Here is an 18,860-nt window from a genome sequence, read left to right on the forward strand (position 1 = left end):
GTCTCAGACACTGTTGTACATTTTGTTTTGCGACTCACAGTTTATGATTCGCCAAAAATCACAAATTGCGAATCGCAAAAAAAAAATGGTTGTACATCTGGCCCTTATTAACTAAAGATATATATTTTCTGTACGAATAACATAATCATTTCTAAACACAAAAAATAAAAATAAACCACAGTATAATAAAATTAAAATCAACTGTAAACAACAGTAGGGGGAAAGTTAGACTTCATAGAGTTTAGATTTGCTTTTCACACTCCATTATAAGCAACAGTAGAAAAAGTGGTGGACTTGGAAGGAGTTAGATTCACAATTTCCATTCCAGTCTAAGAGCCTCATTACGAGTTTGGCGAAGGGGATTACTCTGTCACAAACCTGATGGATATCCCGCCCAACATATTGCAAGTTCCATAGGATATAATGGAAATTGTAATACAGCTGGCAGGATATCCATCACGTTCGTGACAGAGTAATCACCTCTGCCAAATTCGTAATGAGGGCCTAAGTTACAGTAGGGAAAGGGCATATTTCAGAGGGGTTATAATTACTATTCCCACTCCATTAAAAACCAAGAACAAGGAAAGTGTTGACTTTATAAGCATTGCATATAACACTATTTACTAGAACTATTTTAATACATAAGAAAGCATACTAAATTATATTATATAACAAATATTAATACTATGTTAATTTAAATATATATATATAATTTGAAAATGTATACAAATTATTAATGAAAAACAAAAAAATACTTTAAAATTAGCAAATTAAACTAAAAATATAATGTCACAAACAATTGACAGATTAATAATCAAATAATTAAATTACAATTAAAAAGGACTTATCATTAAATCTAAATTAATTATAAATGAACTTCCCACCTACACCCCTACAAACCCAATACACCACTAATAAAATATAACATACTAATATTAATATTAAAATTAAAATATATATTAAAATTACCAAAATGTATAAAAACATATAAAGTAACGACTAGGTGAATAACATAAATAATAATCAATTAAATAATTAATTAAAAGTTCTTACCATTACATTGCACTTATTTTAATTTAGTTAACTTTCCACTCTATTCCCCTACAAACCCAACAACCTGCTACTAAAATTAAAATTAGTACTTACATTAAAAATAAATACTTAAAATTACAGACTATTTTATTTTTAAATAAACAACAGTTATGCTAATAACATTACCACCTAAAACTAACATAGTAAATAAAACACATTAAATTATTTATAAAACTATATTTCTTACTACTATATTAATGAAAACAAGATTAAACAATATTTTTTTAAACAGTATTTCTTACGAAAAAAACAATTTTTAAGAATGATATTCCGTGTCACAATATTTATTTTATAATACCATAAAAAACTCTCATGTTAGTTGCAGAGAATTTCTTGGTTATGCAGGCCTCTTATCACAATATACCTTTTGTCAGGATAATTTGTCTAATCTCTGTCGCATAGTTTGGAAAAACTTGTAATAATGTTTGTTCTATTTCTAAAGATATTAGGGCCAGATGTATCAAGGTTTTTTGCATTCGCAAACTGTGCGAATGCCCGTTTGCGAATGCAAAATGCCAGTTCAGAATGTATGAAAGACATTCTGAATGCAATTTTAAGGAATCGCAAAAATAGCGATTCCTTAAAATTGCGACCCTGTTTAGAGAGTCGCAAATTGCGACTCTCTAAGTAAGAAATCGCAAATAAGGGTTCCTTATTTGCGATTTCTTAACACATGTATGAAGCCATTCCTAAATGCCATTTGGGCATTTAGGAATCGCTATGTGGTAACCATGTGCAAAATTTAAAAATGCATTTAAAATGTATTGTTTAAATGTACATGTAAAGCACACATGCCCTTTTGGCATGTATGCACCTTACATGTCCCCCAAAAAAAATTGGGGTGCAGCAGAGGGGGCCTTAGGCACCCAGCACCCTGGGGTTTTGCATTTCCAAAATTGCGATTTCTGGTGAACTGTAGGGTGTGTTTAGTGATGAGAAGAAGGTGAAAGGTGTAGGGGCAAGGATGCAACAAAAAGAGTTAGGGCCATTATTCATAATTTGTTTCCTTTTCTTTATTCTCATTCTGTAGGGAAACCAATAGTCATTCAGCGCAGGTGTAACAGTACCGGAGGCGATAGTCCCCAAAACCAGTCTGCACTGCTACCTGGCGAGGACGAGAGAAGCGAGCACAGGTAAGGACTGCGGAACGATGAAAAGGAAGTGGAGCTTGCAGAAGGTAGAACAGAACTTTGCACTGCACAAATGCTGCGCCTGCTGGGAATATAGTGAAGGGGCCACAGTGTCATTTCCGGGCCAGTTCTCTTGGTCCTAGGGAACTTGTGAGCAACTGGGGAAAATTTGGAACAAGTATCGCCTATTTCTCCAGGAATACCATGAACTAGGTAGTTCATCAAGATCTTGTCATTGCCTAAGCTTGTGCTGTTAATTGGTACTGGTAGTGGGCTTGTAAAGCTCGCACATCACAGGTTTGGAAACTCAGATATATTTAACAGATAAACAGCTCACAATAGATACAGTGTCCATTCAGTGCTAATACTTTTATTTACTTAACAATGTCAGTAGTTCAATAAAATGCAGCAGCTTCGAGTTATGTCTGTGCAGCAATACAGCTCAAGTCTAGCACAACGTTCATACTTTGCTGTTCATCCTAAGTGTTGCATGCCTTCCTAAGACCCTCATTACAAACTGATGACATTTGTTGTGGGTATATCGGGGGACGGAATCTTTGATTCCGGATGGTATCCATGCACCAAAATCTGGACATGTTTTACTCCAGGCATAGGGATATCTGTTCAGTACCAGAGATACCGGATATTTTTCCGGGTAGTTTTCCTTTTTCGGCATTTAGAAGGTGTCAGAGGGAGGGTCCTGGGGTGGGCTGGGCAGCCTTGGCCAGCCTCTGGGGAGTACTGTATGCTGCATCCGTGCCACCGTAGGTGTCGTGCAGGGACTATGCTGTACCGATGCCCGCTGCTACTGCAGAAGCAAAGTCATGTCCAGTATTATCGCATCTGGAGTTTACAAACCTGACATTTCTGGGGTGGAGAGATTTCTTGAGTTTCGGAATTTCGGCCGATGTTACTTCTCCTGTTCAAATACCCTAACTTGTAAAAAGGGCCTTTGTTGGCTTGCTGGCAACACAGTTTGTTTGCGACCCATCAGCCATGCTGTTCAGTGTCCAGAAACTTGCTGTCATGGAACCAGATGGGTGTTTCAGAATCCGTGGTTATGACTCATGCACAAGGTACAACTCATTCATGCTGGGTACAGACACTTCTCACTCGAGGAAAACTGACACATCCCAGTCAAGACAGCTAAACCTGGCATGCAGGTAGAAAGGCCTAGGCCCCATGTCTAACAATTTCCTGACTCTACTCTCTGTGGGAGTTCACACTGAGTGAGTCATAAGCCAGCCCTCTGGAGAGGGACAGACAAAGAGTAGAGCTATCAATTTCCCGGCAAACATCAATGCCAATGTATCCAGGAGTTCGAAGAGGGCACCCCATAGTTTGTCCCATTCCCTGTTTCGCAATAAAGTGAATGCAGACAGAGGGCTGGAAAGAGACTTTGGTTTCAGTTTGTTAGGAAATGTTTCAAATTTTTCACCCAAACCCTGACCCTGTACCCAGTTTAAGATGCACTTTAGATGAAAAAAGTGAAGCATCTGCTGCCGTTGCAATGTCTGCCACCTTAGTCAAGTGTAGTTTTGTGATCCTGTTCTTCTACCAATGCTGCCATATTTGTTGTTTTAAGCAGCTGCAGGGTGTCTGCTACTGTGATGCCCTACACAACTCACAGTAGGTTCGTGCATTAGAATTAGCCCTGGGGAACAAACCTGACAATTAGATTTAGATACGTTGTACTTCAGCCCCTCTTAATTTCCACAGTGATAGTAAGAACATAGTGCTATTTGCTTAACTAGTATTTTAAACACGGGGTCCCCTCCCATCGCAGCAGCCACACAATCCCTTCAACTTTACAATAATTTGAATTGTATACCTGCTTCCTCCCTAGAACCACTCCTATGGCACTACCCCTCCCTGGCATACAGTTTCATCCTGTGCAACTTCGACTGGTCTCTACAATAAAGCAGTGTTCTGCTGTAGATGAGCATAGACATGTACAGAAAAAGAGTATGCTAAACTCATGGTAAGTGAGTGGCCTTCTCCGTGAGACAGATTTCATACTGTTGAACACACTGTTCTGTGGTTTTGACAGACAGATAAGACCTACCAGTGGCAGAGCTCTTGAGCCAGCGGGAATGGGTTAGGAGCTGAATGTTATAACTTGGTGGAGAAAATCTGTATTGCATAGGGAAGGTACCAAAGGTATAATACACTTCTAGAGGCAATGAAGTATATCAGTGTGGCAGAAGTGTCCTACCATGAAACTTACTTATATAACTTTTTAAGCCACCTTCCCATTCACTAGAATATGAAAATGTGCAGCATTGAGGTCCACTGCTACTTAGAAGTCTTATGATGTTGTCAACATTTTGACTCTGAAGAGTTTTCATTTTGAAGTGAATAGTTTTTACCAAGTGCCTAACTTGTAATGTAATGAGTGTCAGTTCCCAAAGCTCTGCTCAGAAACCAGTGGCCATTGCTTTTAAATGCCCATGCACTGAATACCAAGGCTGCGTAGTCTTGAATCAACCTGATGGCTCTTCCGTCTACTATCAGACACTCACTGCCCCTTTAGCTCACTAGTTCAGGTTCCTAATTTCTCCCTTTGCGACTGTTTTTCTGGCCATCACTCCCTGCTTATTTGCTCTTTGTACGTTCTTACCTCTCTTGCTTGCGGTTAATGTCTGATGAGGAAAAATAAGTGATGGCCCACAAAAATGAGTAACCACCTAAAGTTAAGCACGTTTTTACCAAGCAATTGAGGAGTTTCATGTCTGCAGCTATATTGAATGCACCCAACATCTTGGGGAGAAGGATGCAATTTAAGTACACTTCTGATACCAGAACTGACTGGATTGTTTATTGCTTTACAAGGGACTGTATCGCCCAGAGAGTGCTATTCTCTTGGTGGTGCAAGGTGGTCATGGTATTGTTCTGAGTCCAGAGTCTGAAGAAAAAATGAAGAACTTGATGATGTATCGTGTTCTGATCACTTGGAAAACCTAAATGTCTGTAGTAGATTCCTTCCAGGTTGTTATGAAGTGTTGAAGGTGTCGCCCTGCTGGAAACTAGTGGCCACCCTTAGCTATACAGGACCACTTTTGCTTCCCAGAAGACGGTTTCTGGTTCTTAGGACACCGACCATTGAATCCTTTTAATTTAAATGCCAGAGACAGGAATTGAGATTGTTGTCTCCAAGAGGTTGATGGGAACAAAACGATTTTCCATTGCTAGCAGTAGAGAAGCAAAACTGACGCTGCCTTAAAGAGAAAGAATATTTTTCTCCTTAAACAGTTTAAACATTTTACCTTCCAGTTCTGCTCTGAAGGAATGTGCCCTCCTCAAAAGGCAGGTGAAAAACTATTGACGTTAGTGCTGCATCTGTATGCCAGTTTATTAGAGTAGATTAGATTGTGCAGCAATGCATGTTCTACTAGCTAGGCCTGAGGCTCGAAATACATCAAAAGATATGTCTGAAAGAGTTCAGTGTGACATTCCACCCCTTTTAATAGACCCCCTACAGCCTTGAAAAATCCCTTGATCTTTGAGATGTGCAATTAAGCTGTTCATGCTGCATAAATACCAACTCATAAAGCCAAATAAAATCTGAAATACACCTTCATTAAAGCAGAGTCCCTCTTTTTGTCTGTTGGATCTTTCAAAATTGCACCTTGAGACATAGATCTATGGCCGACCAGGTTGGGCACCAAAGTTTCTAAAGGTAATGAGTCATACACTTTAGTACTCATATCCATCAGTGGGTGTAGGTGTCTGTGGGCGGGTCATGAAGCAACACAATTCTCCTAGGATTACAACTAGCACATGCAAATAAATGGGAAAGCTCAGCTGAGGAGAGTGTTGGATGTGACATAACTGAGGAAGGGTGTCAAATGACGTTACGGCCACAACCAGATCTAGAAAACTCATATTCCCTCTTATAAGCGATAAGCTCCCAGGCAGATAATACTTCCCAATGTACTTCTCCTGTTGTTTTTCTACTGTCAAATTTGTACTCCTGATTAGAATCAGAAGAAATTCAAGAGCATCATCTCTAAGGAATGGGTTCTTCATCACCATGGGTAATAGACTACTGTCTACTCCTGAGCCTGCCCTCTGACTCTTCAGCATGAACTGTGGCTCTTTCTCTTAAAGGAGAAGGAGACCTGGCACAGGATGAAGAAGGCGACTCCACATGAATCCTCATCCTTGAATTCTTGCCCATTTTCAGCCTAATATTAGTTTTACCCCCAATCATCTGTGAGTTCCCACAATGCAATCCTTGGAACATCTTACCTGTTTGCTGCAAGATCTTAAAGACTCTGAACCAGCATGTTCTCCGTGCTGAGGTCTAAGTGAAAGTTTGAGGTGTTGCACTGCATTGTCCTCTTCCCTGCCATAATGCACATGTGCAAGGACACCTCAAAGACTTCAGAAGACATACACAAGCCCCTAGCTATCTTTACACTACCAAGGGATCGAAGAATACTGCTACAAGAAATTAACTAGTTTGTGATAACGACAGACACCACCCACTTTGAGATCCAGGATGGCCCTATCTACCAGTTCGCCCGCTGGTTGTTGCAGGGATCAAGTCGCCCGCATACACTAATCCCTCAGTGTACCATCCCCTCAAACCAAGCCTAGCAAAAAAATGCAGGCCAAGCTCAGTGAGGACACTTTCCACACAGCATTTCCAAATCCTCGAGACAGGAAAAACCGAGAGGATGCTGGGAAGGAGAACCCGTTTTTGGTGTCCAGGTAGGGGTGGGGTAGAGCTTCATTCTCAGCTTTTTTCTGTCTCGAGGTCGGATTCACCTCATACGAAATAACTAGGACGTTGTGGATTGTGATGTGGTGAGAGGGAGATGAGGGGAGGAGAAAGGTAGAGAAAGAGGGAGAGTGGAGAGGAAATAGGCAGATACTCTGCCAGGGGATCTTAGAGTGGTGAAAAATTAGGTTATGTGATACATCCATTATCATGTTGCTAGTCACTGCATTCCGTATCACTGGAAAACTCTATACTGTGGAACTGAACCTAGGCACGTGTCCATGTATTACTGAGAAACTAATGACCGGCAATTCTTTCTTGCAGAAATGACTGTGCAGGGGAGAGGGAGCCGGGACGACGGCCTTTGCAATGCTTACGGCGACAGTCCAGGTTTCTGCTGAACTGTAAGCTGGTGACAACCCCTCCCCCCACCACCTTCCTCCCTTCTCTCTCTCTCTCTGGCTCTTTCTTTCATTTCGCGGGGGTGTTTTTTTGGGGGTGGGGGTAATGAGTGTGTTTTCCTGACTTTGTTCGTGAATGTTCTTCGATATGGTGTTGTACTTGTATGCACGTGTGCTTTTGTACGTATTTGTATTTTCCTTTGAACTTATTAGGAGTTTTGTTGAGCACAGACCAGGCCGGTACTGATTTCGCAGGCGGAGCGCTGTATATGTTTGTGGAATCACCGTGTGATTCCGGCAAGTGTACTTTCCTAGTTATACTTCGCATCAGGCTCAACAAGACTTCTGTATTGGCCGCTCAAGCGCCACACTATGTAGGGGAAGGCGAGGCATGAACATTTAGCGCTTCGTGCTTGAAATGAAAATGTCGACGTGCAGGTACTCGCACTTCTGAGTACCTGTTTGCTTATGAGAAATGCAGGTTCAATTAAATACTTTGCAGCTGTACTGAGAAGTGTAGGTACTTACCTTTTAAAATAAAAGTACACGTACTCCGTACCGGACAGTTGCTGACTATTTAAAGCATTGGCTGTGTCGCTGCTGGAGGCAAAGGGCCTCGGGTCTCAAATTCCCCTCATGCTGGTGGTCTCCTATAGGACTACATTTAGAAAGCCATATGAGCAGCTTTCAGGCAGGCTTCCAGTCTCGGTAGGATTCCAAACCTTGTATTTACACCTTGAGGTAGTTGGCGGGAATTCACTCAGTGAGTGAGCCACTGCTCAGAGGCACCGAGTGAGGCAGGATTCTGGGGTTATGACACTGACCTTCATCAGGCACTGTCGAGCGCTGCTCAGGTGCAATGGCGTTCAGGTGCCGACTGGACACGTCTTTTGAGTCTGCTTATACTTAAACGTGTATGCTTCAGGTGTGAGGTCGCGTTTGTTTATGTAGTTTACAATACTCAAACCCGTCTCACTCTGTCTCTTTCTTTCTCTCCCTGTCTCTTTCTTTCTCTCCCTGTCTCTTTCTTTCTGTGGTCAAGGGCAGCCCCAGGCCTTCCGGTGAGGCACTGGTCTGTCTGAATCTCTGCTTGAATGTGAACTCCCTCATAGGTCATTATGAAGGAATGTAATTTATCTTCTCCCAGAGCTCTGCCAGACGCCTGGAGGTAAACATAAAATAAGTAATTTTTCCCCCTGAACTCCCCACAATTATTAGAAGACATTGATTGGCCTCCTCAGAGATTGATTTCATTACAAGATTCCAGCTCCACCTGAAGCGTTGACTGTTGTCTGTCTCTGGCTGCCTACTAGACACTGTTACCCGAAGGCATCACCCGTGGCCGCAGCCTGATTACAAACACATTTTGAAATTCCCAGGCACTCTGTTCTCTTTCACGTTAGTTTTGGCTAGCTGTTTTTACAACTTTGGTCAGTTTTTGTGAATCAATAGTGGCTCAATCCTAGCCAGCCATCATTTGCCGATTTAACTATGACAGTCAGAATTTCCTGGAAGGCCTAGAGTTAGCATGTGTCTGTTTAAAGGGCAACGCAGCCTTGGCCAGCTGTTAGGGGCCCCTTAATGCTATTTGCCATTTGGGGTAAAACACAAATGCTCCCTGTGATATGTCAAGTGAGATCCTACCCGCTCTGGGATGTTTCTAAACTCGTGTGCTCAAACGGTTTATGAAGAGCCGGATGCAGCCAAGTGCATTTTACAGTTCGGTCTCGACACCATGAACTGTGTTGACCGTGCTTTGGAACCCAGTATGGTGGTCCTGTTCCACGCCTAGATGCATGTCACAGGTTGCCCTGTAGATGTGCAAGCATCTCTGATGGATATGGCCTTTGATGGTTACAGGATGATGGTTTCAGAGAAACAGCAACCTTGGCCTTGCAAAGTTGGAACGATAGCCAGGACTTTGGCTCGCACCTTGGGCTTATTGCCTTTTTAAAAATGTATTTATTGAGTAGATAGTGCTACATTTTGAAAAGCAAGGCACAGTATTGAAAACTGTTTCACAGCATGAGAAAGATTAAAACGCATTAGTTACCAGCCTATATTAATTAATAAATTTGATCTGTAACATACAATCAAATATAATGTAATAGAACAAGTGCAAGAAACACATTAAAGTTAAAGTGCATATAGTACAAGGCCCTTAAGAGCTACCTTAGGACACATAAAATACACGTGCTTTCTTTTCCTTATTTCAACATCTAGGAGCAGCTACACTAAACGATGCCATGTACAATCATTCTGGGGGCCCAATTCTTAATATCTACATAATGCACATTTGAGCACTAAGTCCTCCAAAGAAGTTCACCCTCCACCCTAATAATTGTAGGAAAGATATAGCAGCATGAGATCCAGTAAAGTGCAGAAGGGCTGAAGTGAAAAAAACCTTGACAGCCACTTTTAGACAAGTAAAGTGCAAAAGTGCTAAGTAGACCTAAAAGTCCGTACATTATTAGACAATAGCATGACAGTTATTTCATAAGACAACTGCAACAACTAACTCGCAAATTGGGCTGCCAGTGATTTGAATCCTAATAAATGTGGAGCCTACATACAAACAAACACAGAAAAGATTCCAATATATAAAGGTCAAATATAAGATGAAAGTACAGAACATGCAATTCAAATTACGGAGCCTAGCATGTAAACACTGGGATCGTTTAATAGGTATAACCATCTCCTGCATAATTAATTCAAAAGGTGCATATCTAAATCATGTTATTGCCCAAAGCAGCTGAGCTGTATACCTTTTGATTTCACCAATCCTCCGAGCATAGGCCTCCTCAAAGGTTCTAGTCATTTTTAGTTTATCAAGCCAGATCTTCACAGTCGGAACATTAAATGAGCACCAATATTGTAATATCGGAGATCGGGCTACAGATAGGGTTGGTGATATGAAAAACTGCATACATTTGTTTAGTTTCCGAGTTGCACTGGATGCCCTGAATAAAACTACAGTTGCTTCCAGAATAATTGTGATCCGTGAGCAATCACTCAAAATTTGAAATACATCCCTCCAGAATTGGAACAGCTTGGGGCACAAAGAGAAAATTGGGTAACCAATCCCCTTTGTCATCTTGTACATGCCTAAACACTGGATTGGTAGAGCTGGAAACATTTTATGTATTGCCTGCGGAGTGTAGTATGCCATACACCTTGGAGGGAATCCCATTCTTTTAAAGTTGGTCACTCTGAGGGATTTATAACCTAACCTGGAGATATACTTCCATTTTCCAGTGGTTACCCAACACCCAGTAGCCCCCTCTATTTTATTTAGATAGTCATAAATCAGGGTGATTTTGGAAAACTTCCTCAGAGCCCTAAACCAATTACCTAACCCTGTCAGTTCAGTTTTTGTAACTAACTTCATAAGAGACTGAGGGCCTAATTACGACTTTGGCGGAGTGGATTACTCCAGCCCAAATGTGACAGATATTCCGCCTGCCGAATTACGAGTCCATTATATCCTATGGAACTCGTAATACGGCAGGCGGACTAACCGTCACATTTGTTCATTTCTTGATAGTTACTTGTCAAGAATCCTGAAATCTCCTAAAAGCTGAACCAATAGCTATAGCACCCTGTCCCTAGGCGCTGTTTCATTTCCTCCCAAGTTAACCTATTTCCCACATAAAAGTCGCTCCATGCTCTATATCCTTGGGAGCTCTAGAAACTACATAATAGTTTTGGAACCAATAGACCTAAGACTTGACAATCCTGTAACCGCACAAATCTATGGCAGATTGGCACTTGACTCGCTTTAAAAAAACACCTTAGGCGTTGTTCTGTTTCAACCAGCACCTTGTACTTCGTCCTTTTTGGCAAACTAGCCATCTTTAAAAATGAAGGTAAGTCAGTTTTTGCTTCTTGCGCCATTTTTGCTAGTAAAAAAATATCCAGTGTTTCCAAAACCTTGCCCCTGCGTACTACAATATCCAGCCATGTGGCCAAACCACCCTGGTTCCTATCTAGCTGAAGAATTGAATATCTTACCCTCGAGCTTTTACCATTCCATATAAACTTAATAATTGTAAGGGAATATAATTCCTTAAAAAATACCCCGTTGTCTTTAATGAGGGGTCTGGGGGGGGTGATTAATGAACAAAAATAGAAATAAGGTCAAAAGAGTTTTGTCCTTTTCTAGCATGCTTTTATAATTCAACTGGAACAGTTTGGAATATCACTTTGTTACCTACAACCCCAAGATAACAAATTAGGCGTTGCCTATTATACTTCCTCTGTAGATCTAAGGACAATACCATAGACTGGGCATTGAATAAATAAAAGGGACTCGGCTTTACTTTGGTCTTATATCCCTTTACTCGCATATAATCCTGCATAGCATTCATAGCTCCTTCAATATTTGCCCTATCAGCTTTCAGATCGAGGATCATATTGTCTGCGAACAGTTTGACCTTGAGCATTCCTTCTATTGGTGGGAGGAGGGCAAGAGATACTTCACTGCAAATTCTGGCAGCCAGGGGCTCAGTAAACAGGGCGAAGAGAATAGGCGACATCGGGTACTCCTGACGGGTGCCTCTATTGATTTTAATAGTTCCAGCTTCTTTGGCGTTTATAATGATTCATGACTCTGCTCCCTGATATGAATTCCAAAGCATTTTAACAACTAGTTCTCTGAACCCAAACCTGCCCAAAGCGAAAAATAAGGCATCCCGATTGACCAGGTCGAATACCATTTCAGCATTGAACATTATAATTGCAGCTTCTTCTTGGCGGTTAGAATAAAAATCAGTTGCCTGTATCAAATAATGAGTATTTGCTGCCATCAATCTATTAGGCAGAAAACTGTTCTGGTCGCATTGGACCAAGGTTTGCCCTATGGTGACAATATCCAATGCCCATATCTTTGTAAACAGCTTGCAATCTGCATTAGGCAGACTTATTGAGTAATAAAAGTTCACATTCAGAGGTGATTTATCCTTTTTTAAGAAACTTACTACTACTGACTCTTCGAACATTTATAGTATAGCTGCTGTTTCCCTAATTACGTTCAATAATCCAGACAAAATTGGGAGTCATTTTTTCAAGAATACCTTATATACCTCAGTTGGTATTCCATCGCTGCCACAGGCTTTGGACATTTTTTGCAAAGCTGCTGCCGTCTCTTGTGCTGCGATACCTTTTACTAGCCTTCCTTTCTGATAAGTCAACAAATATGGGAGCCTAATTGAACTCAAAAACTCCTCGAGGCTCGATGTGGAGACTGCATAAGATCTTTTATATGCATTCTTGTAGTTTTGGAGTAACAGTTCTGCAATTTTTTTTATCATCTAGCTGAACTGCATTAGAGACCAGATATTCAATTTTTAAAATGTGCCGAGAGTGATGCTTGAGCCATGCAGATCGAGCAAGGATCCCACCTGTTGCTTTTTCGAGAAGTATTTAAACATTGCAGTTAAATAACTGTTACCTTTTTAAAAATGCAATAACGTGTTTCTGCTAAAAACAAAACACTGTTATCTTTGTAATGCTTCTTTTGGCCAGACCCTGGAGTCTCCTCCCTCCCCCCTACCCAAGGTCACTTGAGGCTCCCCTAGGGGGTCCTGCCCCCCCAGTTTAAAGACCCCTGTGGTAGGCCAGTGCAAGCTTCTCTTTTATCCTAGCTGTTCCACCCATCCTTGTCCTAACAAGTGCGTTTTGAGCAGCTTCAAATGCTGATTGCAGCTCGCATATTCAAGCGCTGTGCACTTTGTTTTGTTTTGTTAAACACAATCACCTGACCGCAAAATGTTGCCTTATCGGCCTCCCTTACTGCGAAGGCTGGGGCAGATTTTTGGTTAACTTCAAAGAACTCTCTGATAAATATAAGCATTTCAGACAGAAAATCCTGATCTACCAGAAGAGTTCTATCAAACTGCCTCCCTGATTTGACAGTGCTTAATTCTTCACATTCCAGATTGATACATACCACTGAGTGATCTGAGAAGGCTTTAGCCAGTATATCCATACTCCTCCAGCCAAAAGTCTTTGGGCCAGATGTAGCAACCCTTTTGCGAGTCGCAAACGGCGAAAATCGCCGTTTGCGACTCGCAAACGTGGGTTTGCAATGCACAAATGCATATTGCGAGTCGTTACCGACTCGCAATATGCATGTGCGACTCGCAAATAGGAAGGGGTGTTCCCTTCCTATTTGCGACTCGCAATGGCATCGCAGTTACCATCCACTTCAAGTGGATGGTAACACAATCGCAAATTGGAAGGGGTCCCCATGGGACCCCTTCCAGTTTGTGATTGCACCCAAAAATAGTTTTTCAGGGCAGGGAGTGGTCCAAGGGACCACTCCCTGCCCTGAAAAAACCGAAACAAAAGGTTTCGGATTTTTTGAAAATGCAGCTCGTTTTCCCTTAGGGAAAACGGGCTACATTAAAAAAAAAAAAAACCTGCTTTATTGAGCAGCAGGTCGCTAACATGGAGGCCTGCTGACGTCAGCAGGCCTCCATGTTAGCGAGTGCCCATAGTCGCTATGGGGCCGCAATTTGCGACCCACCTCATTAATATTAATGAGATGGGTCTTTGCGACCCCATAGCGACTTGCAGAAGGTGTCTGAGACACCTTTCTGCATCCCAAATTGCGACTTGCAATTTGCGAGTCGCAGAGACTCGCAAATTGCAAATCGCAATTTGGTTTTTTCGTACATCTGGCCCTTTGTCACTAAAATATAAATCAAGTCATAATGTAGTATTAAATTGACAACATGAAAATTGTGCCCTACCTGGATGATCCATTTGCCAAGGATCGCCCAGGTTGAAGTCCTGCTTAATTGAATCAAGAACCGAGGCAGTTATGGGGTTTAGTTGCTGAAGGGCTAGTTTAAGATGTTCTTAATTGTTTTTCCTTTCTTTTTCTTCAGCTCTCACCTTTGATTTCTCTGTTCTGTTTCCAGGTAGTGGGGGCTGGGGAGGATTTATCCTCATGGAGTGTTGCCTTGTGCAGTACGGGGCACCTAATAGTAGGGGATGGCAGTGGGTATGGTGGACGATTCTACCTCTAGGGCTGGTGGGTCACCTAGTGTTTGTGGTTTACTCATGACTAGAGAGTGTCGAGGTGGGGAAGAGGTCACAGGGGGTTGCAATATGGGACGGTGTGGTGGGGCAGCGTAGGGCACGGGGTGGCATTTGCATAAAGAAGAGCAGATATATCAAAAAGAGATTGGTCTTGGACATGTGCAAGGCAGAAAGGCAGTGCTAGTGAGCCTGGATGCAGAGGTGGAGTTAAGGCAATGAAAAATAGCGATAATGTAGTGGTCAGCAATAATAGGATAACATCTGATAGAGACTTCTGGTTGCAGATTCCTTACCTTAGAATTTTCCCCTAGGCGTCAGACTGGACCTGGAGATTTTTTCTTCGAGCAGTACCCTTATGAGTCGGTAGGTGGCGTTGGTCGACTCTGTGGGCATCGTTGGCATCGTATTGGCCGTGATGACGTCGGAGTAGTACAAAGACACTGCCTCAGCGCAGTGGCATCAGTTCTTTTCTTTCCGCACCACGCGCTGATCTGGAGAGAGCTACCCTGGTCTCTTTTTGACTAACTTCCTCTCTTTTGCTGACTTTTTGTGAAGTTTTGGTGCATTGAGGGATGTCCCTGAAGACCCACTTCAAAACATGCAAGGATTGTCACCACGTGATGTCAGTGACGGATCTGCATCAGGTCTGTTTGTGGTGCCTGGAGCGCGAACACGACCCAAAGTCGTGCTCCGAGTGCAGGGCCATGCACCCAAAGGCCTTGAGGGAGTGGTCCCTCAAGCTTATGGCAGCCCGGTGCTGGACTCCACATAGGTCCTGGTCTCGCTCGAGGGGAAAGTCCTGAGACCGGTTGCGGCGCCACCACCACTCATCTTCTTTGAAGTCTTCGGGTCAAGGTAAGAAGAATAAGTCAAAGAAATCCCGTTATCCTTCGACTTCACCCTGTCGCTCGGCTGATGCAACGTGGGAGGATCGGCAACGCTCGAGGCCTCCATCTTCGTAGCCTGCTTTTGGGTTCACTCCGTGTCTCCCTAAATTTCTTTGAGCCAAGGCGACCCCTGCCCAATTAAATGAATTTTATGAGGCTATGCCCCTCATTTTTGAGCAGTCCAACCCCGCTACGATGCCTTCGGGCCCAAAGGGTTCACTTGGGGGGCCTTCGGGTTCCGCGCCGGCGGCTCTGGCCACCAAAGTCCCTTCTGGATCCTCTCTCGGATTCGCACTGCTATACCATCAAGACCTTCCCCGGCGCCAGTCTGATTATCGACGCTCCCGACGTTGGTGGTGCCCACCATTGACATTGACCCGATCCTGTTCCCTGACGACTCGGAGTCGGACAGCCGTCGGGCGCTGCCGCCGCCATCTTTGATGGGACCTGTTGACCCCAAGTTGGATTCTGACCCGTATTCTTATGGGTTTGAATTTGGGGAAAGATTGCAGTGGTCCCTGGACCCCTATGAGTACCAGGATGACCCTAACTTGGACTGGGCACAGGAGTTGGGTGAGGCTAGTAGTCCAGATACCTCTCCAGACACTGGCATGCTGTCCCCTTGTACCGTGGCTATGGCGGAGGGAGCAACTTATTCCATGGTGGTAAGTAGGGCGGCTGAGGTCCTCGGCCTTGAACTGCCTACTTTTCAAGTCAGGTCTAATCTCCTGACAGTGGTGCTTCAACTAGGGGCCTCCACATCTGAGCCCCTGCTTCCATTTAATGAAGCCCTCACCAATGTCCTTTTGGGTACGTGGTCCAGACCCAACACAGGGGTTCCTGTGAACAGAACAATCACACGCCGCCATCAGCCCACCCCAAATGACCCTAAATTCCTGTCCCAACACCCCATGCCTGAAAGCCTTGTCATCCAGGCATTCTCATCTTCGGGCGCATTCCCTTCTGCACCCCTGGATCGGTAATCAAAAAGGCTAGAACACTTTGGGAAGATGTTTTCTTCCTCCAGTCTTGCGCTGCGGTCAGTGAATACCGCATGCCTTTTGGGCCATTATACTCACTCTCTGTGGGATACGGTCGCGCAGGTTCTGCCGCAGGAACCGGAGGAGGCCAGTGCTATGGTCTCCCAAGCTGTCACCGATGGGAGAGATGCAGCAAAGTTCACTATCCGATGAGGGCTGGACACGACCGACTCTCTATGTGAATCAGTTGCGACTACGGTGGCCTTGAGGCGGTACGCTTGGTTACGTACATCTGGTTTTTCAGATGTTCAACAGACTCTTATGGACAAGCCCTTTAATGGCTCCCTTCTCTTTGAAGACAAGGCGACTCGGTGCTGGAGAGGTTCAAAGACTCCCAGGCTACCACTCGGTCCCTCGGCCTTTCCACTACCCCTCATCACAAACCGTCCACCTTTCGCCCCTTTCGTGTCCACGGAAGGAGCTCCCTGTTGCATCCCTTTCTCAGCCTTCGTTCCACCCATGCTGTTCAGCCGCTGCGTGGCTGGGACGTGGAATTCCACACGGTCATGGGAGATGTCTGCCCAGTCCACCCCTCCCCTGCTGTAGCCTCCAAACCCTCCTAGTCCGTCCCCTCACTCTGGTCCAGTTGGCGGCAGGATTCCCCAACACCTGCCCCACTGGGAATCCATTGCTACAGACAGGTGAATTTTGCAGATCTTTCAAAGGAGCTACTTCCTCCACTTCAAATCTGCCCAACCAGCCATGCCTCCATCATTCAGCCCTTACTCGGAGGATCATTTGGCACTTCTCTGTCAGGAAGTCTCATCTCTCTTGGCTAAGGGAGACATAGGCCCTGCGCCAGAAGTAGGTTGTGGTTGTTATTCCCGCTACTTTCTGGTGCCCAAAAACGACAAGGGCTTACATCCTATCCTAGACCTTCGGGCCCTCAATCTCTTCCTCAAGAAGGAGAAATACAAAATGCTCACCCTGGCTCGGGTCCTATCTGCCTAGGACCCAGGAGACTGGATGGTAGCGTTGGACTTGCAGGACGCTCATTTCCATTTTCCGATCCTGCCTGCCCACAGACGTTACCTTTGATTCGTGTAGGGTCAGGAGCAGTTTCAATTTGCCATGCTTCCCTTCGGCCTTACCAGCGCCCCTCGGGTGTTCACGAATGTGATGGTGGTGGTTGCAGCTCATCTGCGCAGGTTTGGGGTTTCAGTCTTTCCCTACCTTGACTACTGGCTGTTGAAGGCGGGCATGCCCCAGATAGTCGTCTCCCACCTTCAGACTACGGTGAACCTCCTGCGCACGCAGGGGTTCACTAAAACCTATGGAAATCACTCCTGACTCCCTCTCAGACGCTCCCTTTCATTGGAGCTGTTCTGGACACAGTGCCGTTTCGGGCCTATCCTCCCGAAAAGTGAGTCCAGGATATTCAGGCTATGATTCTGATCTTTCAGCCTCTATCTTGGGTTCCTGTGAGACTGACTCTGAGGCTACTTGGCCTCATGGCCCTCCTGCATCCTGCCAGTGACACTTGCCAGATGGCATATGTGGGCTCTGTAGTGGGACCCAAAGTTCCAGTGGGGGCAGCATCAGGGAAATCTCTCCGACATGGTCCAGCTCTCGTAGGGGACTGCGAAACACCTGCAGTGGTGGCTTTCAAATCGCATTGGGTCAACGGCAGATCCCTCTCCTTTCCTCAACCAGATCTACCCATAGTGACGGACGCGTCACTTCAGGGATGGGGCACCCATATGGGAGAGGCGGAGATCAGAGGCCCCTTCCCTCTCTCACAGAGAAAGTAGTGCAAGTGTTAACAGCCAACACTACTGTCATGTGGTACTGCAACAAATAGGGCCGAGTAGGGTCCTGTACGCTTTGTCAGGAGTCGCTATGCCTCTCGACATGGCTGGCACATCAGGGCATTATCCTGGTGGTTCAACATCTGGACGGCTCTCTGAACGCCAGAGCAGACAAACTCAGCTGGAGATGTCAAACGGTCTCTTTCAGCAGTGGGGAGAGCCTTGGTTAGATCTGTTCGCCTCCGCAGAGAATATGCAATGTCAGTGTTAGAGTTTCCAAGGTGGCACTCGTGAGTGGAGCTTTGACCTCCTTTCTGCCTATACCACTTCTGTCCAGAGTTCTCAAGAAGATCAAGAACGACCGGGCCCAAGTTATCTTGTTGGCTCCGGAGTTGGTGGCATGGAGAGTATGGTATTCAGAGCTATTGAGCATGGCCACTGCTCCTTCGGGAGGATCTTCTGTCACAGCAGCAGGGGTCGGTTTGTCACCCGAACCTGTTCAATCTCCACCGTCATGCATGGAGATTGAGGGGCAGCAGTAGACGGCTTAAGACCTTCCACAAGAAGTCTGTGATGTAATCTTGGCAGCAAGGCATCCCCCCACCAAAACGGTATACGCCTGTCTTTGGCATACGTTTGTGGCATGGTGTACCAACAAATCTGTTGAGCCTATCTGTGCTCCTCTTTCTGAGGGTCTTTTGTTGATTCTTTCTTTGGCCCAGTAGGGCTCTGCTTTGGGCACACTTAAGGGCTATTTATCGGCTATGTCAGCCTTTCTTAGGTTGCCTGATC

At 44.4% G+C, this 18,860-nt stretch overlaps 1 protein-coding gene across 1 annotated transcript in view; it reads left to right on the forward strand.

The window, feature by feature from the left end:
• ARHGEF19 (Rho guanine nucleotide exchange factor 19) overlaps positions 1-18,860 on the forward strand; it is a 332,662-nt gene that overhangs the window by 252,111 nt on the left and 61,691 nt on the right. The window contains exons 4-5 of the mRNA XM_069240732.1: positions 2,123-2,225; positions 7,273-7,352. Coding sequence (XP_069096833.1) covers positions 2,123-2,225; positions 7,273-7,352 — 183 coding nt within the window. The remainder of the gene's footprint in view (positions 1-2,122; positions 2,226-7,272; positions 7,353-18,860) is intronic.

Source organism: Pleurodeles waltl, chromosome 6, assembly GCF_031143425.1.
Source record: "Pleurodeles waltl isolate 20211129_DDA chromosome 6, aPleWal1.hap1.20221129, whole genome shotgun sequence".
Lineage (NCBI taxonomy): Eukaryota > Metazoa > Chordata > Amphibia > Caudata > Salamandridae > Pleurodeles > Pleurodeles waltl.